The 23,948-nt window shown below is 44.4% G+C and overlaps 1 protein-coding gene across 14 annotated transcripts in view; it reads right to left on the bottom strand.

Annotated features, from left to right (window-relative positions):
* Positions 1-23,948, bottom strand: part of tenm2 (teneurin transmembrane protein 2) — a 227,050-nt gene that overhangs the window by 89,622 nt on the left and 113,480 nt on the right. For 2 of the 14 annotated variants that reach the window (XM_034884116.1, XM_034884117.1), the window contains exon 1: positions 11,665-12,409. The exons of the other annotated variants lie outside the window; for them this stretch is intronic. In XM_034884116.1, the coding sequence (XP_034740007.1) occupies positions 11,665-11,716 (52 nt within the window). In that variant the 5' untranslated portion in view covers positions 11,717-12,409. Of the gene's footprint in view, positions 1-11,664; positions 12,410-23,948 lie in introns of those variants that run through there. 14 annotated transcript variants of the gene reach the window in all.

The following is a 23,948-nucleotide window of genomic DNA, read 5'->3' as shown; positions in this document are numbered from 1 at the left end:
TCCCTGCTCTGTCTTCCCTGCTCTGTCTTCCCTGCTCTGTCTTCCCTGCTCTGTCTTCCCTGCTCTGTCTTCCCTGCTGTCTTCCCTGCTGTCTTCCCTGCACCATTTCACCGCTAGCCGAATGCTACTTTACCTGCTGATCTGAGGAGTCAAAGCCGAGCGAGGGAGGAGCTGGCTGATTTATTCTTTGCCCGGGGAAGGAAAAATGAGAAAAAGGAAGAATTCTTAAATGGGAATAAAAATCTTTCTCTACAGACAAGCACAGACAGAAGAGGTTGAAATCTACAAAAGATACAAATTCTTGATGGCCTCTGAATTTCAGAGGAAGCTGACAACGACTGGTATTTCCCGCTTGCCTTCCTTCAGAGACTTTTCTTGGTCTTCTTTAACTCTTTAATGACAATTCCCTATCTCGTTAATAATTCACCTGTAGCTGTGACCACTCCAAAACAACAAAGAAAGAAAGAGAGAAAAAGATACTTGGAATTCCAAACATCATTTCTTGATGACATTGCATGCCCTGTCAGTCTTGAAACGTTGTAAAATGTGCTTACGCTTACAGGTGCGCGCACACACACACACACACACACACACACACACACACACACACACACACGGAGGAGCAGACTGCAGTGTATGAGCTCTGACAGTTCTCTCTAAGGACCAGCTTGTGTTGCTAAAATAAGGCTGTGTCTGGAAAGAGGTGGATTCCCCTTGAGTGGGGCACAGAAGAGCACTAAAAGCTAAGTGGAGATGAAAAAAATGCCTCTAGAAATGGAGGAGAGCGTGAGAGGATAAAGGAGAAGAGGGAGACAAGGTGAAGGGCAGGAAAGGGATGGAAACAAAATCAAAGACTAAGGAAAGTAAAGTTGCAGAGAATACATCATTCTGAGTAAACATAGTTATACAATTTAATTTTATGCATACACAACGTCGTTGTGGAATCCATAACGTATCCATGGCGAGTTGTTGTCAGGCAAGAATCTTATTTTCCTCCCTCCCACTTATATATGTGCACTTACGTCTGGTAAATTTGTTTTTTACTCATAGATGTAGCCTATACATATGGTTCAACTAGTGCACCCGGACTTCCACTCAGTTGTATTCTACAACTTGGAGCAGAAGTTGTGGATGAACACACAGAACCAGGGTGTTACAAGACTAAGAGCTTTTACTCTCTTACGCTCCACCTTACACCGTTGTGCCTCCCTTCCGCTTTCTATAGCCTCCTTTTCTGCATGTCTCTCTCTCTCTCTCTCTCTGTTTTATGCCCGTGTGCCCTCACCCTCTCTCTTTCTCTCCAGCTGTGCCTGTGTGTCGGTACATTCCTTCTCCATTAGCTGCTTTTGTTGCTGTATACCAGGGGACCCCACGGGGAATGGTCTGGTGAAATGAGTAGCCTAAGAGTGAAGGATGACAGAACATGATAGACGTGGCTGAATGCAGCCTATGTCAAACTAAGGCTCTAGAAAATTACAGGCTTTAGCAGGGAAATGTTAGAGAAAACAAGAGCAAAACGCACAGCAGTACCAGCAACAAAATAACACAATTTGCAGATTGGCAGCAGCGAAGCACTGTCCTTAAGTGGGATTGTCTTGTGCATCTTTAATTCTTCATGCGTGTGTGTGTATCCATTGTTTTAGCAAAACATGAGGCGTCTGTGGGCTCGCTTCTGGCTGAGGCTGGAAAAAACAAAACATTCAAATGAGCTGCTTTTTGAGTCATCCTTGAACACCTTTGATACTTTTCACTCGGCCGTCGCTCTTGCGTGATTTGTTTTCCTCACTTTATTTATCCGGCAGCTTATTTGCTTGTATTGTTTGTTTGTTCTCAAAGATGAGTTCCCCAGGCCTGAAATTGGCAAGTGGTGCTTTAAATTTGGATGGCCTTGATCGGGTCACGCAGCTTACAAAGAGACGTAGAGCAGCGATGGCTGTGTTTTAGAATATTCTTGAGAGATGGCTTTTATCAGTAGGCTTTGGTGTCTGTGTTCAGCTCCGGCGGTCAAAGTGCTCGCCGGCTATTCTAATTAAGACCGTGACACAATGAAACAACAAGTTCCCTTTCTGATGCCGACACGGCCCGGGTAATATCCTTGCTGTGTCCCCGGAGTGCTGTTCCAATCTCACCCGGATGGTGTGAATATGATAGAGCGAGATATGAGCGCATGAGCACAGGAGGAAAGGGCTGTAAACAACCTGAACCTGTTCTCTGAGCTCTCCCTGTCTGCGTCCGCAGTGCACGGCGAGCGGCCAGAGACCGAGAGATAGGGATGAGACAAGCCGGAGTGTGTTTGAGGAGAAGCACTCCTCCCCCTGTCTCCTCTGTCTGTCTTTTCTCTCTGCAATCCTTCTTTTCCTGTGAGCCAGTGTGTTTGAGTGGGTGAAACCCTGCCTACTTCAAACAGACTGGAGAAGTACTGCCAAGGGTTCACTCTGTGTGTGCGTGTTTGTATGTGTGTTCATACATAAGCTCTGTGTGCGCATTGTGTCTATATGCACAGATGCTCTTCATGCCTCCATGTTCTTTCACTCTCTAATCTACTCTTATAATGTTGTTAATGCATTACTATGCACCGATTCCAAAACAAACGGTCATCAATGTGGCGCTCGAATACTCAACTACCCTCACTGTCTCACATACTTTCCTAGACACACATGACACACACACACACACACACACACACACACACACACACACACACACACACAGACAGATGTAATTAAAGAAATCCATGGTGTCTATTAGGCGTGAAGGCCTCCCTGCTGTGGGATACATTAAAACTGGGATTAGCCCTAAACAATTACAAAATGCTACAGATAGACCCTGTGGCCTGTGTGTGCATGTGTGTGTGAGATCGCCTATGTCACCTCATGTGGGCTTTAAACTGGGAACACTGGTTCCTATGCTTGCATTGCTCTTAACGTCTTATCTTTTATTTACCACTTGGCAACTGTTGGTGAGCAAAGGCAGCAGGGACCTTGAAGCGGTAGGTGTGCAGCACCAATAAAAAACACTTTGAACAGTGCAATGGCAATAATTCAAGTCTCATTATATTGGAATATGTGTTGTTATGCTTAAACAGTGATGTGTGCAGTTAACAATGTTAAGATCTCTGACGGAAAAAGAGCAAAATCACTGTATCTGCTGACGCAAATACAAAAACGCACACGGTGGAGGAATGATTTGCTCCCATTACTGGATCTCAAACTCAATATTTTGTTCTTCACCTGGAAAGTACAAAACCATTATCCTCCACCATTGCCTCTCCTATGTAACCCCCCCTCATTCTCTTTTCTCCCTCTCTATGTGGAGCAGAGCAACATTTGTGCCACTTCTCGCCAGGTATATATTTGCATATTTGTATTATTTCTTTCTTCTCTTCCTTCTTTACATACTTCTACACCAGGTCTCCAGACATTATACTGGCATTCAGTGTGTCACTGTGTAGAGAAAACTCCTACGTCTTGTCTATAAATCATTAAATGGCTTAGCCCCAAGATACATCTCTGACTTGTGCAATATGAAGCTACTAGAGCTCGTAGATCATCGGGAGCCGGGTTGTTTGCTGTTCCTAGAGTAAGAACAAAGTAGAGTGAATATTCATGCAGTAACTACAGGAAGTGCTTGTGGAACACACCAGGGTCTGAGTTGTACATTTCTATTCATGACTACTTGTGTAATATTCTTTTCTTTTTTATTACGTGATTGACTTTGAAATGGAATCTTTAAATGCAGTCCCACAATCTCTCTTATGTAATTATGTGTCTTTAATTCTTCAGTTTTAATTCTGTTTAAACATTTTTTGGCATGTAAAATCCTTCGAGTGCATGAATTATGCTATATAAACAAAGCTGCCTCCTCCTCCTCCCTTCACTCATTCCTCCATCACTCTCCCTCTATCTCTCCATTGATCCACCTCTTCCTCTCCATCTCTTCCACAGCAGAAGAAGTGGGAAGTCTACCTGCTGGATAATCCTGCATTACATCCTTAATCCCCTCAACGTGTTCACACACACACACACACAATGCTAAACAACAGATGCAGGTGTTGAAGGATTGCACACAGCAGCACGTACAGCACATTTTTCTGCAAATAGTGAATGTGCATTATAAATTGAAATGTCTTACCCTGACATACTGGGAAAGCCTACATGGAAGCACAGTTGTCCCTGCGACAACACTCACTGATTGGACACGCAAAGGCCCCTGCACATAGTGGGCTGTCACTATAGATTCTGACATCAGGCTGTCTAAGAATATGTTCTGGAGCAAAAAAACAGAGACTTATAGAAAACGAGTTGAGGTGTATATGTGGTGCATATGTGTATGTTCTCTAGTGGGTGAGAGAAATGAGACGAGTAGGGGAAACAAAACAGTGTAAAACATTCAGAGCGGGATGAGCAGAGACGGAGGGAGTATGGAGATGTCTGAGCAGTGGTTCTCATTAAGAAGTAGCTGCGGGGTCCAGTCACTTGGCATTGATTTGTTTAAAATCCAAAGCTAAGCCATCGACAAGCCTGGTGTCCTCAAGTCCCTGTCAAAGCCAACAAGTGGACACAAAGAGAGGACAGGCCAATCACAAGTCACATCACTGATGCGTCTTTTTATTTCTCCAAAGACTTAACACAGGTGCTTCATCTTAAGACATCCTCACATAACGTATTTTAAAAATGCTTTTCCCATTCAGAGTCAAACAGATAGGAAAACAAAATTACTTCTAACGTCTCCCGTGAACCCAGCCAAAAGTCTGAACCTTGTAATTTGTGTCTGCTTTCAAATAATCTAGAATCATTGCAGTGCACTTGTGGGCTCCTGGCTGAATAGTCTATGAATAGAGGCCATAGTCAATCAATAGCAATCTACGGACAGCCTTCGCAATGCTAATGGAACTGTGCAAGAGCTGGCATTTGGCCAGTGCCATCACTGTAGCATCAGCCTGAAAGCGTACACACACACACACACACACAGACACACACACACACACACACACACACAGAAAAAGGTTAGAGAGACAAGAGTTGAGGGTCACAATGTGTGTCAATATGAGAGACAAAGAAAGAGATGCAGACAGAGAAAGGGCGAGAGATGAATGTGCAGTGTGACATTGTTTAGGTGATCAGGAATGATCGATGGAATCATTTCAGTGCCCTCTCTGCCCTACGGGCCATCTCCCCTCATCTCCCCCTTAAGCATTGGTCATTAGGAACACACACACACACACACACACACACGCGCACACACACACACACACACACTGAGTTTCCCTTTGTCATCATCCCTAAGGCAGGGTCACAATGCCTCAAAACACACCTTCTGTTTAGTATGGCAGCTGGAGCCCACTGTCTGGTGAGCTTGTGTGTGTGTGTGTGTGTGTGTGTGTGTGTATGTGTGTGTGTGTGTGTGTGTGTGTTTATTTAAACCAGTATATTAGGATGAGAGAGATTAAAGCTGGTAATGTACAGGAAACATATTATGTAGCTATGACTCCTATGTATACAAAGCTGAATGATGACTTATTCATGTCTCACGACCACCGTGACCTTTACAGTTCTTTTTGGGGTCAGAGTCCAGAGTTCACATTGAACAGATTACGTACTGTAGTATCTACTGAGTAAAAGCCCCTGTGAGGTGTAAGCAGGCCTGTGACTGAATGGGGAAAAGAAGGAGCTGCGGTGTTTCTCCATTTAATAATTTATTAATATCATTGTGGAAGTGAACACTTTACATCGAGTTAATTGAGGGAAAAGTGAACAAAAAAACTGTTTAGTTGAATGTGCCACGAACCTCACAAAATTGATGGACGGTAAATTGTTACGGGAAAAGTCATTCCACTGTTCCGCAAAGTCATTTGAAAGTAATAAAAACTTACTCTAACGCATTAATGTCTCAATGAAGACAGGCTTGAAGTCTTGTCTATGTAATCAATAACATCTTTCTTAAAATGAATGTGACACCAGGGAATGCATATACTACAAGGTGGTTCTCAACTTGGGGCTGTGGCTCAGTGGTAGCGCGTGGATATTTCTTTTTAATCAATACATCAATTCTTTTATATATTGTTTTTTTCAAATGAATAGCTACTCAACTTTCCTTTCACATGCAAGTACAAGTACCCCTGGTTGGGAATTACCATAAGGCATGCCCTGACACAATGAAGGCAGGGATGAGAGAATATCATAAGAGCAGCTCCTCCACGTACAAGAGTAGTCATTTTTCCACTTATGCTCGGTACAAACACCTCCCTTTTCTCTGCTCGTGAAATCATCCTATATTTGACCTACTTTTGCTGCAGACGCAGCACAGCGAACTACCTGACTGTCTTCGACAGAAGCTCCACTCTTCGCAACTGCCAGATGCAACTTTCTAACGCGTGAGCTAATTGTCCTCACACCGTCCCTTAAAATTGGTTTCACATCTGTTGCGGCGCGACAGCCAGGGAGGCAGCCAGTAGCTGGCGGGGTGCTGTGACTCAGTCTGGGCTGGACAAAAGGTACTTCCTCCTCCGTTTTTATGTTAATAACACAGACCTGAGGAGTGGTGAGGAGAGGTGGAGATGCAGTGCAGAGAACAAAAGAAGGGGTGAAGAGTTCAGGAAGCTTGAGTCAGTGATTTGGGGAGGAGGATATTAAAGATGAACGGAGGTGGCGAGAAGGAAACGTGGACGGGAGGTAGCAGCAGCAGAGAGGGAGAGATAGCAGAGAAATGGGGAACATTAGATGAGATGAAGAATGGAATGGAGAAGGGTTCGTCGGGTTTGGAGTTTACACACAACGACGTGATGAGTCACTGAATCACCGCTGTTGCTACTATCCCAGAAGGTATAATGAGGCTTTGGAGATGAACAATGGCGCCTGTAAGGCAAAAATCCCGTTCCAGCAGAAATGCTGGGATCAATTCGTCACTTTGGCATGACTGTAATTGTGACACTTTCATCTGTCACATAGTTAGCGCTGGCACAGATTGATCACTCCCAGTGTTAGCGTTGCATGGCTAACAAATGGGACAACACTGCCTTCTACACAGTTGCTTTGATTGAGGATAAGATGCTTTCTTGCTTAGAGGAAAATTAAAAAGGTGAAAAAAGATAATGAATAACCATGTTAAATATTTGTCTTCTTTATTAATATGCAGCATAAAGTAAGTGAAAGGGTTTAAATTAACTATGATGACAACCTTTGTTTTCTTTTTTCTTTTAATGAATTAGCTTTTAAAATGAGAGCAGAAAAAAGCCAGTGATAAGAGGACAAAGGGCAGACAGCGTCAGGTGTGGATGGAGGGATGGTTAGAGATATGAGAGGAGTGGGATGTGTTGGGGTAGAGGTGACACACATGGCAGCGTCACATGCAGATGGTACACATGGATGAGCAGCCAGGGTAGTGATGCATAAAAACAGCCAGCTCTCTGATCAGACACACACGCACACACACACACACACACACACACACACACACACACACACACACACACACAAACACACACACACACACACACACACGCACACGCTAAAAAGCATGCTGAGAACACCGGTAAGCTTGCCAGCCCTTTACTCAAAATCACCACTGTGAAAATTAATACCTCCAACCGTCCATTCAAAAACCAGCCACACACAATAAAAGACACACACCCATGCACACGCACACGCACGCACACACACACACACACACACACACACTCTAGAAATCAATAAATACTATAATAATTTACATAGGAAAATGCATCCATGAAATTTGCGAGGAAACCTGCTTGAAGTTGGTTCAATAAAAAACATTCTAAGATCCTAACACTTTAATATCATCCGTGTTAATCTTAACGATTTCCTCTCCTTTTCCACTTCCCTTTCTTCAAAACTGACTCGAAAACTGAGATTGACCGCCGGCTGAATGATTTCCATCAGCGTGACACACAAACGCTTACCTGCTGAGAGACGAGACCCGACTGAACCGTGCAAACACACAACCTCCTTTCCTATGATTCCAAACTGGCATACAGAGCCATCAAACCGCATGCATTATACAGAAACCCACAGGCCCACACACAAAGCATGGCGCGTCGGGGAGGACACAGGGGGCTGAAAGCAATCTTCCAACTGACCTTGAGTGGGGAGGACAAAACAGGTGATGGAGGAAGAGAAAAAAAAACCCAATGCGAGTAAAAGGAGTGAAATACATAATCTATCTCCACTGGCAGAGGGAAACAAATGCTTTCACTGTGATTGAGGACACATCGCCCTCAAACATCGACACACACACACCCCTGTATGCACACCCATTCTGGCTTAAACAACACTTGATGGAAAACTGAAACTGAGAAAACTCATTTTCCTAAAGAGGGAGGGGAACAGACAGAGGAATGGAGAAAGTGATGCAAAAAAGAAGTTGAAAAGCTGTGTGTGCAGAGAATAGAGGAGTCAGTAAAGAGGCCAAAATAGGTGGAAACAAAGAGGGAGAGGGAGCGAAGCAGACAGAGACAGATGGACGGAGTAAAGAGAGGGAAGGGAGAAAGAGAGATGACTACTAGTGACCGGCCTTTGTAGATGACTGTCGTTGCTCACTTTCGAGTCAGCTTCACTGAGGCAAAGTCTTAATGACTCACGGCCCAATACTCCGCATAATCAAGCGGCCTGTGCGTGTGTGTGTGTGTGTGTACGCGCAAGCCACTAGTCTTGTAACAGAGAACTTTATTACCATCTGTTCCCACACATGCTTATTTGTTTAGCCATGACATGCGTGTCTTCTTCAATCGCTTTTCTATGTTTTCTCTCTCCACTCTGTGTGCCTATTCCAATCACCTCTCCTCCTTCAGTGTCCTCTCCTCCACCTCTGCCTCACTCCCTTGCTTTGGGGGGGGGGGGGGGGGGGGGGGGGGGGGGGGGGGGGGGGGGGGGGGGTATTATTCAAATAAACAGTGTCTAACCAAAAAAGAAATCACACCCATTAACGCAGTGGCTTTCTAACTACTTTGCTCGTCGTGGTAAAATGGAATCGCGCTCAAGCCATTTTAATCAAAGCGTGTGTGTGTCAGCCTGTGTCACTGTGTGTCAATGCAAGTGTGTGTGCCTCAGTACCCCCAGAAGCCATGAGGTGGAGCTGGTGACTGATGTAGAGAGAGAGAGAGAGAGAGAGGCAGGATAGATAGCTGAATGAAAAGTAAGGGAGGGCTTACTATCTTTTGCCGGTTATCACCATTTTTTTGCTGGCGGCGGGCTTTTAAAGTGTCCACCATGGCATCTTGGGCTGGATTGTATTTGTACTGGAGCATCAATTATTTGTGGTACAGTGAGTGCAACTTGGACTTGGTAGTAGTATTTTATTGGTTGTAGGTAAGTAGAAAAAAACAGAATAGAAAAAAATCTTATATTTGCACCATTGAGCATTATGCTTGTAGAGCCACAACACAATATAAATAGACTGTTTACATACTATACGTGTTAATTAGTCAGAGCAGAGAAAATCACAGGTGTAGCTTGTAACATTAACAATATCTCAGTAAACCACCATGCATTATAGCAAAGTCCACCACCTGGAAAGCAGCCATCGTTAATGTTATTAATTACACCAATGCTTTTCCTGCTATGGCTCGTCAAAATGCTTGCTGTGGAATAAGGCAATAACTAAAGGTAGAAAAAAAAGCCCCATTACTGATGGATCTCAGCCGAATGGGGCTTTAAATCAGCTAAGAGTCACTGGGAAATTCTTTGTAAGAAGGATTCAGGCTTTTTTCAAAGAAAACGCACAGACCAGCCCCGGATTTGTGAAAACACACAGACACACTCGCACCTGTGCAACCACATATCTTGTTGGCAGTTCAGAGAAAAGGGATGGTAGCCTGGAGGAAGGGCAGGTGTCCACAGATGGAGCTCTCTCTGCATCTCCTTCCCTCTCCCTCTCTCTCTTCCTCTGCCACAGATGGACCCAATCACACCTATTTCTCCCTCACATGCCCTATAGCTACATAATCAGCGTGAGTGTGTGTGCACGTCTGACTTGATTATTGTCACATAAAAGGGCTGTCTTCTAAATGATCTCTAAATATGCATACTTCTGGGGTGTTTATGGCCGACAGCAGATTACTGTGTGAAGCGCTGGCTACTACAATGCACAAATGCTAAATTTTCGTTAATCTCTCAGTCCGTTTAAGCCAAAGTACAAGTTATAGTGAATGTGTGTTTGTGTGTTTGGAGACATCCACATTCCCTAAAACACACACACCAATTTTTCAGAGAACAGCATGAAATAGATCCTAAGATTCATTCGAAAAGGGTCTGCTGGCTCAGGATAACACTTAATTTCATTTCATGTTTGCAAGTTTGGTGACAGCTGAACATGTGTGTGACGTGGCCTGCAGAGGGTCTGTCTGTCTCAGATGGCAGGGGGTCCCGCTAGCCAATGGGACCACCCGCTCTGTAAAGCAGGAAGTGAACCACCGATCTGTCATCTGTCTTCATAAACCCACCAGTCAGGACCCTCGTAATTAGTCACCATGGAAACCGGCTAATTCCCTGGTCTGCCATGCCAATCACGTCTTGTCTGTGGCAGCAATCAGAAAGGCACATTTATCCACCGCTGGGCCGGATCCGTGGAACAGATGTGTGTGTGTGTGTGTGTGTGTGTGTTTGTACATGGGTGTCTAAATTCAAAATGTTTCTTCAGATAGGAGGCAGATGTGTCAGAGCTTTTGAGAGGGGTGTGTGCCGTGTTGTGATTGTCTGTGGAAACTGTTTGATTAGCTTGACGAGTGCTAGCAATCCCCTCACACCCACAAAGCAATCAAACAACTGTTAAAAGACGCACACACAAACCCAAATAAACACACTGACACTGATGCAGCAGACACAATTAACCTTACCCTAAAGGTCAAACCCTTCTGTCAGACACAAACACACACAATGCAACCCTGCTGTTCTCAAACGACCATTTTGATTTGTAAATTAAGTCACATCTAAATATTCAGTCGATAAATCAGCATTGGATTGCAAAGGTAAACACCTAACAAATAACCTTGTTAATATGGAGGACCACACATGAATAAATCATGGGTTCAGATCGAACAGGGGCAACCTGTGTCCTGTCCATTTCTTGCCTTCAGCTACGCGTCGAGCACTGTAATTACAGTACCATCGACTAAAACATGGTCACCAAAAAGCTGGGGGGCCGACACAAAAGAGCGCACTTATGATGCACCAACTTCAAATGAATGACAAAAACACACACACACACACACGCACACGCACGCGCACACGCACGCACGCTGTTACACGTGCGCACAGAACTGCATTCGAACTGCACAATCATAACTTGAAGCGCACATCAAAGCGGAGTTCTACTGAGATGTATGCCGTTTGATCGTGTACACACATTCTCTCTCACACACACAAACACACACGCATCCACCATATTTATACATAACCTACATATTAAAATACCAAATATACAGGGATGAAAAAATTATTCATTTTCTGTTTTAGCGTGTGTGTGTGTTTGTGTGTGTGTGTGTGTGTGTGTGTGTGTGTGTGTATGAGTGTGTCCATCCACGCATGAAAAACCTAGGGGATTTGGTGTAGTCAAGTTACAGCATTGTTCTATTGTCCTCCCACTGTTGTCTGGAGAAAACGTAGCCCCATGCCATCTGACTAGGGACAAAGACGTGTCCCGGGGTCTTACCTGTCTCATGAGAGAGGGTCTTCGTTCTTCCTGTGTTGCCTGAGTGATGCATCGCTCCGTACTTGTCTCCGTTTCTTGTCTACCTTTATCTTCTCTCCTCCACTCTCCTGTCCTCTCCGCTCCCTTAAGAGTCCTCTTTTCTTGATTCTCAATCTTTTGCGACTTGTTTCCTCTCCCTTTTGCCAAAGTCCTTGCTGCCGGTCGCCTCTCCCTCGCTCTTGTTCTTTCTCTTCACTCTTCTTTCCCTTTTTTTCTCCCCTCTCCCGTCTGTTTGCAGCGAGCTCTCTGAAGCACAATCCGCTAGCTGAGTGCCGGAGCACCGCGCAGAAGGAGAGGGAAAGAGAGATGGAGCAGGAGCCCGGGAGAGACACACACATGCACAAACACACACACACACACACTCACGCAGTGTGGATTGACATCCTTGCACACGTGTCTGTTGAACTGCAGAGATGAACGCCACACACCAAAACACCGGAGGGGAAATAAGATGAGCGCAATGCCCTGCACTGCTTTCCCCCCTTTTTCCTTGAGACTGCAGGTCTTTTTGTCTCCCTTTTGTTTCTAGTCCTCAGTCCTTTTTTTGCGCAATCCGGCACAGATCAAGGCCAGGTCGGGCATAGGGGAACGGATGGATACAAAGATACTGAGAGTGAAAAAGAGAGTGCCTTTCAGCCTGTAGCAGGCAGAGCAGAAGAGAAGGAGAGATGTGGCTGCGGCTCCATCCTCCATCTGCCCTCAGCTGAGACTGAGAGCAGACTCAACACACTCTCTCTCTCTCTCTCTCTCTCTCTCTCTCTCCCTCTCTCTCTCTCTCTCTTCCTCTCCCAGCAGCGCCACACCACTGAGATGGAGGGGGAGGAAGAATGACGGCAGAAGCTAACGAATGAGCCAAAGGGAGAGAGAAAAGAGGATAGGGGGGAGACAGAGAAAGAAGGAGAGTGTAGAGGTAGACAGAAGGAGAAAGAGGAGATGGAGGTTGCAACGAGGGAGGGAGCAGCGCAACAGAGCCCACGAGCCCCAGAGAGGGAAAGAGTGACAAAATCCGGGGAATGTGACAAAGCATGGAATTCAAAGGCAAAGGGGGGAAGGAGAAAGGAGTTATTGAGTTATAGGAAAGAGGAGGAAGTGGGTGGCGAGAGGACAGGAAGGGAGAAGGCAAGGTGGAAGGAGAGGGAAGATGCAGAGATTCGGAGGGGGAAGGAGGGAGGGAGGGAGGAAGGGCAGAGGACACTGCGGCGATGAAGCCAGTAATATGTCAGATCTCACATTTGAGCTTCTACAACACAAAGGTGTGTTTCTTCCTCTCTCTGTCCTCTCACAGACTCCAGCCACCGGCTCAGGTGTCAGGTTCCCAGGTGAGTGAGCGTCCTCTCAGCGCCCAGCAGAGGGCACACATCCTGTCACTTATCAACCAATAGGCTGAGGTCATCCCATGCTCAACAACATATTGCATTATTAGCATGATCCTACATTACCAAACACATTGATCAACAGTCGGTCGGAATTTGACACATCCAGTTAGACATTCTGCATTGAGACAGCCTTGCATCACTAAAGCTGTTCATCATTTAGTGCACATTTAGAGATAAATCAATATCACTGAGAACAAGAATATTTAAGCCAGTTAATGTGTGTTTTTTCTGTTCTTACACATTATGAAACAAATGTGATTAGTGAAGGTTACTTGAAGATCAATCACAAAGAAATAAAAGCAGACAGTGATGTAACCGAAAAAAAGAGCACACACACACACAAACACACACACACACGCGTTGAACCGCAGCACAACCGCTGAGAGAAAGCCTATAGCTGACACAAAGCAGGTGTGTATTGTGGTGTGTGTGCACCGTAGTGGAGAGGGAGGAGGAGACGAGCGGTAAAGGCTAACCCCTGAGAAACCACTCCAGAGGACCGCTGTCAGCATCATTTTCTACCTCTTCATGTGACATTCTCAGACGCCATCTATCATCCTCAACGAGTCACAGATGCACACAACGCGCCGCGGCACCCTGGCGCACGCGCTCACACACACACACACACACATGTGCCAGCACGTATAGGCAAATTATTCACACGTACTGTATGGATGCATCAGATTAAGAAGCAGTAAAGACACAGACACACACACACACACACGCACACACACACACACGGAAAGGTATGCTCTCTCAGTACAAAAACTTGCAAATAGAGGTGTTCAGGCTCGATTTACAGCAGGTGAGGAGGTGGGGGTTCAGAGGGGGGAGGCGGGTGCTTTGCGACTATGACTTCATCATATTAAAGTTGAGAGTGGAAGAATCAGTGGGAGCGCAGGAGGAGACGCGGGATTTTTAGATGAGGTTCACGTCGATTTGTCATGATAAAAAAAACGTCTGAGACAGAAACAAATTGCTTTCTTGACAACACCTTCTAATACTCCATCATGCACACGTACACACACGAGCCCCGGCGCATGTACACATGTAAGACACACACACACAGACACACACACACACACACACACACACACACACACTTAAACGCAATGTGATACATTTTCTCATGCAGGTTATTTATCAATGCCATTCAGCATTATTATACCCGGCATATCTGTATAACCATATATATACATAAGGTGTATGTGGGACACTAGAGAGTCCATTCAACCTGCTATGCTTCCGTATGGAGGTCATGAGGCAGTATAGAAAAGATGTAAAGAGAAGAAACACGTGGTAAAGGAACAAGGAAGAGAGCATATGGAAAGGTCATAGAGACGCTGGTGAACGAGGGTTGTGTAACTATATGAGATCAAAGCAAACCTCTGCTTATTAGACCTTATTATGCAGATTTACTCAGTCTCTCCCTCTTTTTCTTCATCTCACTAAAACACTCCTATGTTAATGTTGGGTTTTGAAATCTCAGACTAGGCAGTTTGAATTGCAAGCTGTCGATTTCTAGAGTACTAGCATGTTATTTTATATTTTTCCAACTTTCTTTGCTGCACACTTCCTTTCTTCCCTCAGTGACAGTTTTTGTTCTCCCCCCCCCCCATTACCCTTTTCTGTTCCCATCCACCTACCTCCTCTTTGTTTCTTCGCCTTCTACCTGCCTCCTCAAGTAAACCACTAAGGGAGAGAGAGCAGGTAGAGGGGAGAGAGAAAGAGAAAGAAAGAGAGAGAGAGAGAGAGAGAGAGAGAGAGAGAGAGAGAGAGAGAGAACAAGAGCAAGGGAGTTGGAGAGATGGAGAGAGAAGGTGAGCTATAAGGTGCCCCCATGGGTTGAACATGGTCATTTGTCATGAGACTGAAAGCTTAAGAAAAGACTAGTTAACCTTTACAGCTGATCCCTGGGAGACACAGAAAAAAACACAGCCCAGCAAAACACCTCCAGGAGGAGGCGTGCACCAAATGCGCACACACATGCTTGAGTGGCCCTTGCAGTAGCCTTCAGAATACAGAATCGATAGTGGTGAAAACGCTCTTCGACAAGCGAGAGAAGCAGTGCTTACCATTTCTTACACCACTCCCCCTCCCTAACCCCTTCCTGTTCTTTCTCAGTGAAAAGCCTTGTTGTCTCCATACCCCCCCATCATTGTCATGCCCACACCCTGCCAGAGTAATTAATCACCTTGTGCTAATGAGCTATTAACTAATGACAGATTGACATGCCTCTGCCTGTGTGCGCATGTCTGAGTGTGTGTCTGTGTGTCTACGCAAGCATGTTTGAGTGTTGCCAGAGCCACCCTTGGCACGCTAACGTGATTAAAAAGGTTAAGCTCTTATTAGGGTGGGAGCACAAGGAGTATGAACGCACACACACACACACACACACACACACACACACACACACACACACACACACACACACACACTCACCTGCACACACAAGAGCAAACATCCATGCACGCATGCAAAGAAAGTCACACGTTTCTTTTATTTAGGGCAATGAATGACTAGCGTCAGTCTGCCAGGTGTCTGAGTATAAATAAAAATAACATCAAATGCTTTGTACCTTTCCACATAGATTGTTATTATCCAGGGACTGACTCTGCTATATGTTAATCACATCTCAGGGAAAAAGAGGGACGCGTCGAGGAATCCACATCACTACAGCAGAGCTGAAAAGACTTTTTTCCCAGTAGAACCAACAAGCACTTTTCTTTTTTTTTTAAACAATCTCTTGTGTTTGTCGACATCTTTACAGTCATTCAGAAGACGACTCACTCAGGACTGTGTGCTTTGCAGGCGAGTGTCTCCCCCCCACCTCTCTATCCTCCTTTCATCATTGAGACTGGTTTCAGCACCATGGACAGCTACACAAAGGAGCCGCTTTATGAACACATTTAAAGTACAATGTCCTTGTTTTTGGTTGCAATAATGCTCACATCCTAATATTCTAGACTGTTCAAACAATTGCAGTGTAAAAGAGAGGCACTCGATCAAACTAACACAAATAGGAAAGTGTTGCTTTTGGACAGGTAGTTACAGTGGACGTCTGTACCTGGAGTATGTTTAATCAGACTTATTGCGCTCTAAGACCTCAGCTTTCGAATTCCAAGACCAATGTAGTTACAGCGAGATCATTTGAGAATCCTTGCACTACATAATAGGGATTCTAACCTAGCTCTGCAACATGCAACTGGGATTGCGTTGGTGCATGTGCCAGCGCACACTGTACTGTGTGTGCCTCTGTGTCTCACTGACCTAACAGTGTGTCCCTACGGAGAGGTTTTGGCGCATACCGACTGCGAGACTCATTTGCATTCTCACAGCGCTCTCGTTTTTTTTTCTGTGGCTTTAGAAGTGAACAGCTGCTTAATGGTCATAGCTCTTCAGAGACAGGACATTGGGAAGCACAGAGGGGGTTAGCCAGGGTTTCTGCACTGGCAATCACACACACACAGGCACACAAGCACACGTTGTGGCACACACCAGGTAAAGCCTGGTTCAGCTATGGTTCTGAGAGCAAAATGTGATCATTTAGCAGATGTTTTTCATCCCAAAAGTGACTTTAGAGGCTTTTCACACTGTTGAATTTAACTACAATAGAAAACAAAGCTTGGCACAAATACATTATACTGTGGCTGACAACAAGAGAGAGAAATCCGTTGCAGAGTACGGCAAAAACAAAACGGTTGTGTGAAAAGATAGGATATGTGCCGATATACAGCATGTTGCGATCTTGCAAGTATGCATCATATTGCTACTTGTTCCAAGCAGTGGAGGGGGTTTGTGAAACCTGGATTGAGGCTGGATTTTTATGGGGGGGTGTGGGACGGCTAATTGCTCTCTCTAAGTTCTGTGGAGCTCACACATTTAAATTAACTGTTTGAAACCTGCACCCCAGACGCAACTAGTACATCAAATTGCCTTCTTCTCCACTTTCGTTTGACTGTTTGACTTGCGCGCACAGCCCCGACACACACAGATGGGGTGTGTTTCATGAGATGCCAAAAGAAGGGATTTGATGAAATACAAGACAAGTGAGAGACGGTTATGGCCTCGCAGCGTGTAAGTGTGGAGAGCTGTCCTCAGTGGTGGACATCACATCATGACCTTTACATGTCCAAGATTACGCAAATGTCCTTATTTCAACAAAATCAAAAGCGGGTCAGTGTGGCACACACAGACACACAAAGCAACCGATCTATTTACTGACAGGTTTATTGACCCACACATCTTAGCTTTTTGATCACCAAAGCTATAAATACACAGAAAAAATAAACCTTGAAATATACTTGATCTTAAATTGAAAAACAAACACTTAATTGAACATGGCGGTTCTGACTTAACGAGGATGAAAACAGTAAATGTTGAGGATGGCTTAGGAATAAATTGTCAAACTACCAGGATATTGTCTGGTTTAAAAGGACTGCATCATAGCAAATATGTGTAAAGATTTCTTTGATTTCCATAAAGATGTCTGTCTTATATACTTTACGTTGTTTTAATAGCTTGAGACTTTGTACCTTTTCCTAATTTTATTTATATTGCTTATGAACATGATTTTGACAGAACTTCTGTTTGGATCTCAGACTCCAGCTGTACGACATGATTAAATACAATGGATTGTCATTGTGTTCCTCATTGCAGACACACTTTAACGAAACCTCTTGAGTCTGTTACTGGAGTTTGTCCAACCCCTTGGTGATGACTTTTGAGCAAACATTATAACATACTGTATAAATCAGGAAATATTTCCTTATTTGGTTTAATTTCAATGTCTAATAATCATTTCCATAGGTTGTATACATTTTACTCACAACCGTGTGAGATCCCAAACAATGAGGAAGTAAAGACAATCTCAACAAAACAAAAAGCTTGATATTTAACATTTGGTGAAAATCAGGCAACACTTTGGTTTCCAAGTCCCAGTAAACAGCAAAAACAAACTCCAACTAGTAAAGACAATGACATCCTTACGCTGCTGATTGAATGCATCTGTGTGCAATCCGGTAACAGATTAGTAACTCCAACAAGTGTGTGGTTGAGATTCATGGGCACTAGATTGAGAATAAATTCAGCTTTTTCAGTGTGAAAGGCAAACAGGTGGATCTTCCACAACTTAGTAGCTGCTGGATGACTTAAACTCCTGACCACAGTCAAGCAGTTCATGTTGCAGCTCTATTTATAGTTACAAAGTGTTGGCTGTTCTGATAAAGGGCACCCTTCCTGTTTCCTCCAGGAGTGGGTCTAAAACTTTAATCATATTCACAAAATAAGCATAAAAGATGGGTGTGGTCAGAAATGGCAAAATATGGCATACATGCATGCCTAATCCTTTTAATAAAAAGAGAAAAGAAAAACACAAACAGAAGAGACACCAGCCCCCCGACTCTCAGGCGCTCACATGTCTGGGTGATGATGAGGAGCCGAGAGGTTTGGAAGAGCCGGATAGGAGAAGCAGGGGACAGGACAGCTCTAATATAGAGACAAATGACCTCCCAACATCACAGACGTGGTGGGCCTGAGGAGAAGCGGGTAAATAAAAGCTTGGATACATTGAATAGAGAAGGAAAAATACAGAGGGAGAAGGGGAGAGCTGGATCAAACGCAAGGATTGATGGGCTTGTAATTTTCTCTTTTCTGCCTGCTAAAGATGATGAATCCCTCTATGGGGAATTTAATCAGACTCCAACAAAGAGCATACACACAAGCGGGGCTGCAACAAACCTGTCATGGGTAAGTAAACAGCGCAGTACAAACAAATACAAAGCTTGTGTATATCCCTGTGTGACACCAGAGTACACACATAAATTCTCAAATCTGGGCTCAAGGAAACGTTTTTTTTGTGTCCATCCATAAACAAATATTATAGTCTATATTTCTCTTTATTTTTGAGGACAAAACAGAAAATGATGCGTACACAGAAATTAGTTAAGATCCTGGGAGACAGCATGCATATATTTTCCAGGGAGCAAGGGATTGATTTCCAGCTGGAACATGCGTGTGTGCGTGTGTGTGTGTGTGTGTGTGTGTATGTGTGTCCTTTGCTGGCTCTTCACTGCATGAATGCTGCCTCTTTACTAGACTGAATAGATTACAATGCCTATGCCACACAGATCAATAAAAACAAGCTATGGCCAAATTAATTGCTTGTGACAACGCAAAAGGAAGACCGCAGAAGTTGTGAGAGGAGGAATCCGCCTCGGACAGGGGAGCCATGTAAACGTCGAGAGCGTGTGTAGCGCTCCATGTCTGGCTGAATTGTGTATGCTTAAAATAGTCATTGTTCATCAATAAGCAATTTCAATGTGAGAGGCTTGCTGAATGTACAATCTATTAATTCATTTACATTAGATGCCCTTGAAATTTCTTAACCAAATAAAAAGAAATCCAGACGAGAAGAATTCCATGTACACGAGAATAGAGAGAAAAGAAAGAGAGGGGAAGGAAAAAGGGAGTTTGGGGGGAACCTGTTATTATGATGGATAGATAGAGAGAATAGGGGCTCCCAGAAGGAGAGGTGTAAAAATAGGATAGCACTTCTTCCTCGACAGCACTCCTCTCAGCCTATTTATCCAATCACGAGTCTCCTCTCGCTTTTGTCCCCTCCTCTTGCTCTCTTTTCACCTATGACCCCTCCGCTCCCCCTCTTCCTCTCTTGGTGCTGTGTTATAGTCATCATCTCCCAGCATCCTTCCTGCTCTTACACCTACACCCGAAGCAGACAAAAAGACAAAACCTCTCCATCCCATTGGGTTTCCCTCGTCACCACACTCAGCTGTAGAGGCTTTACATTTTACCACAAAGATCCCAGATGACCCACTTATACAGTAAACTTCGACTTTTTTTTACATCAAATACTATATTTACACGCAGGAAGTGCTTGCAGAGCCTTGTGTCCTTTTATCTCAGCTGTCTCACCCCACTTTGCATTCATGCTGCTACACAGATTCAACACATTGAAGCTAATGGTCTATGAGGGATACTGGTGGAAGCTGTTCAGAGCACCACTTATTGTCCTGTCTGTCTCCACTGCTCAACAAGCCAAGCAGCACTAAGGCGGGAAGAGAAACAGTCCTCCGCCGTTTCGCCCAAGTTTCCACCCAAGTCTCACTTCCATTCTCCTTCTGTCCTGTCCAATATTTATCACTTTCTCGCTCATTAACGCCCCCCCCCCCCCCCCCCCCCCCCCCCCCCCCCCCCCCCCCCCCCCCCCCCCCCCCCCCTTGCTATCCCTCCATTCCTGCTTCTCTCTCTGGAGTTGAAAAACAAACAGCTGTCAGGGTCGAGCTCGCAGATGAATTCCAAATGACTGTGAAGGGCAGAGGGGCCGACCAACTTTCTCCAGAGGAGAGGCCGGTTACAAACGCTGCACGTGCATGAAAACAAGCATTAAATAAATATGGCCAATCCTCAACCCCCCCCCTCCAACACACACACACACACACACACACACACACACACACAAAGTGCAGATACTCTTTGAATCAATACTGCATCTTAAGTCGGCCTACTGTCAAGGTGAAAGAAGTGTGTGTGTACAGTGGATCTGTGGGTGTGTTGTGCATACATGATGCGTGTGTGTGTGTGTGTGTACAAGACTAAATCTCGCTCCCATGTGACAACCCAGATGCCGTAAAACTCAATAAACAAAAATGCATTGCGGTCAGGTTTGCTCACTAACTCTGGCTCCGATTTCTTTCACAAGCATAAAGTCCTCCTCTAAACTTTCTAAAGACGCAAGAAGTCAATTTCACCTTCGCCGGGCTCGCCACCCGTGGCTCAATTTGCAGCTCTCGCTGGGTCAAGATGAGTCTATGAATCATTTTCATCTTATCAATCATATCTATGTGATATCTCTCCATCTTGTCTGATGTCTGACTCTACTCTCTATCACTGTCTGTTACCATTCATCCATCACGTTTAAGAGAGCCCGTTACATTATTCAGTAAAGCTAAGCCAATGTTTAATCAAGACCTTTACATCACTCTCAATTCTTTTCTGCTGTTTTCTCTCTAATGGAGAGCAAATGCATTTAATAATAGTTTAGCTTCAGGACACACAATCCTGTGGTTGGTTTGCTTTGCTTTCACAAATGAAATGAACCAATTATACCCAATTATAGTCCAATTATCACCTTTTCAGATGTTTTGGTTGGCCGGTTTAGTTTGAGTTCAGATGGCAGCCGAAGCAAATGGACAAACACACCAGAGTTTGTTTGAACTGTACTGAAAACTAAACAGGATAGGTGTGAACGCACCCTTTGGAAAGTTGGCTTCCACAAATCAACATTAAAGCTGTTGTGTCTGACACAGATTCCCCAAGTCCCAGGACCTTTATGGGATGGACTTTATCGTTGGGTTTAGATCTAAATACCGTGAAGGCTACAGCGCCTGGTTTACATCCCTTTAATATTCATTGTGTTGTTTTCTCAGGCCTTTGACTTAATGTCTTGTTTCGTAAAAGTTGTTTACAGACCATGTGTGTATTGCACGTGTGTCTGTCTGTGGCTGTAGAGAAGATTGTGATGCTTGACTGGATACAATCCAAAGAGCAGAAAAATAATATGCATCATTTTCAACCACACATGAAACGTGTACGTAGGTCTCACAGAGAAGGTTTAAACAATGGCTGACGAAACTGAACTCGCTTTTACTGCTTGGGTATATGTTGTGTGTGTATGTGTGTGTATGTGTATGTGCCTGCTCTGTGTTTGTGTAACTTCTTCTAAGTCTTTGAGTTCTGGCAGCAAGATCAGAGGAAATGTGCGTTGTTGTGTTTGTGTGTGTGAGTGTGTGTGTGTGTGAGAGAGAGAGAGAGAGAGAGAGAGAGAGAGAGAGAGAGAGAGAGAGAGAGACAGGGAGAAAGAGGGAGAGAAGGCATGAAAGTGAGATTCTGCACTGAGACGTTTGATGTCGAAGAACAGCGTCTGCTGTCTGTCTGCCAACTGCCAACCCTCTATCACCATCCCAACACATGGCCTCTGTAAAGTGTGTACATGTGTGTTTATGTGTGTGTAAGTGGCCTGATTGGGCCGGGACTTGGCTACACTGCTACAGAGCTAGTTAGAGTCATAAGGCGCACCTCGCTGTGTCACAGTGTAAATGTGTGGTTCTGAGAATGCAAAATAGGATTTTGTTTTTAATCATATGACAGAGACATGGCGAGACGAGGAACAAAGGTGCGGTTGTGTGTGTGTGTGTGTGTGTGTTTGTGCTTGCGTGTGTGTGTGTGGGAGTATTGGAAAAGGGTGAGTAATCTCTCACTTTCCATATGTCTCATCCCCCACCACACCACCAATCTTTGAATGGGTCCTTAACATACAGAGTCAAGTACACTTATGGCTAATTGTTAGCTGATGTATGTGTGGTTCTGTGTGCGTATGTCAACATTTCTGTGTGTGTGATCGTGTTTGTGTGCTTATAGGGTGTGTGTAACAATGTGTGTGCCAAGTGTCTTCAGGTATGGCTGAGGTCACAGTCACGCTTCTCCTGTTTTTATCTGTAACTGCAACTTTGTCCTAGGATAATAAAAAAGCACAGAATGTATCTATGAGGGGAAAAAAGAGAGAAAAGGAACTAAAAACATCAAATGAAAGACGCTGCCTTCTATACTTGGCCTCAGAAGGCCATGGGATGCTTTCATGATGGATTTTAGTGAGGTGGAGAAAGATCCAGCAGATGTGTGAAGAACCAAAGTACTGGGGAAACAGAAGCAATGAAAGAGATAATGGAGAAGAAAGGCAGAAATAGAATCTGTTCAAATAGTCAAACACTTGTCTTTGGATCACACTCGCAGACACGCAGGCCTCCACAAATCTAGGCTCCAACGAACAAAACAAAAACAGTGATTGAGGTGTTTTGTTGTGTGCGCGCACACAATAAACCCTACTGAGATATTGGCGGAGCAAAAGGCTAAAAGATCAGGTGAATCTACTGAGCAAAGACACACAGATCTTTCTTTTGCACGCTTCTTGACATTTTCCTTCTGATAGCGCCAGATATAGCTTCTCTGCCTCCTCACAGATCACAGGAACACACACACACACACACACACAGGAACACACACACACACACACACACACACACACAGTGTGTGAACAGTTGAAGACCGAGGGGAGGGGAGTTCTTTTGGAAGAAAAGAAATAAAGAATACGGTTAAAAAGCAAACAGTCGCCAGGCGCAGGAACCGTCCTGTGGCAGCAGACAAAGTGCTGCTACTGTAGTGATCTGAGCACCTTGGATCAGATACATTAATAAGGAAATTGAATAGATAAAGACCCAGTGTTTTTGTCCTGTGTTATACTTAGCAGTGCCATGTCTCCTTTTGTCTTTGGAGAGAAACAGAGAGGCTGTATAGCAGTCTACCAATTCATTTTTAATAGGTTCAGAGGTTGAACCGCAGCTAAATTCGATGTGCAGTCCGGCTCTAGCACAGGAGGAACCCTTTGTGCTACAAAGTTAACTTTGGTTTTAAGGTGAAGGAAAGTAAGATTGAGTTTCCTTTAGGTATTTTTACATAATACAGCTGAATGGCCTTAGCCAAAACCTGGCTTAACATTTTGTGAAACATCCTGAAGTCTCTGAATAGAGGAGTGTCTGTGTGGACGTGTTGTGGCAGGAAGGGTTGAACAGCATGAGTCTTCAACCAACAGCCCCACTTTAGTGTTGTGCTAAGCCTGCAAAATGTTGCTGAAAGAGATAGAAAGCCACCTTTTAAAAAAAGAAAATTCAAAAGCAGCTTTGGTTGCATTGGGTCAATTTGACTTGAAACGGTTTCCTATGTACAGTGGGTACGGAAAGTATTCAGACCCCTTTAAATTTTTCACTCTTTGTTTCATTGCAGCCATTTTCCAAA

This window comes from Etheostoma cragini, chromosome 10 (assembly GCF_013103735.1).
Source record: "Etheostoma cragini isolate CJK2018 chromosome 10, CSU_Ecrag_1.0, whole genome shotgun sequence".
NCBI classification, from domain to species: Eukaryota; Metazoa; Chordata; class Actinopteri; order Perciformes; family Percidae; genus Etheostoma; species Etheostoma cragini.
Note: the sequence above shows the minus strand (reverse complement) of the source record. Positions and strands in the feature narration are given on the sequence as shown.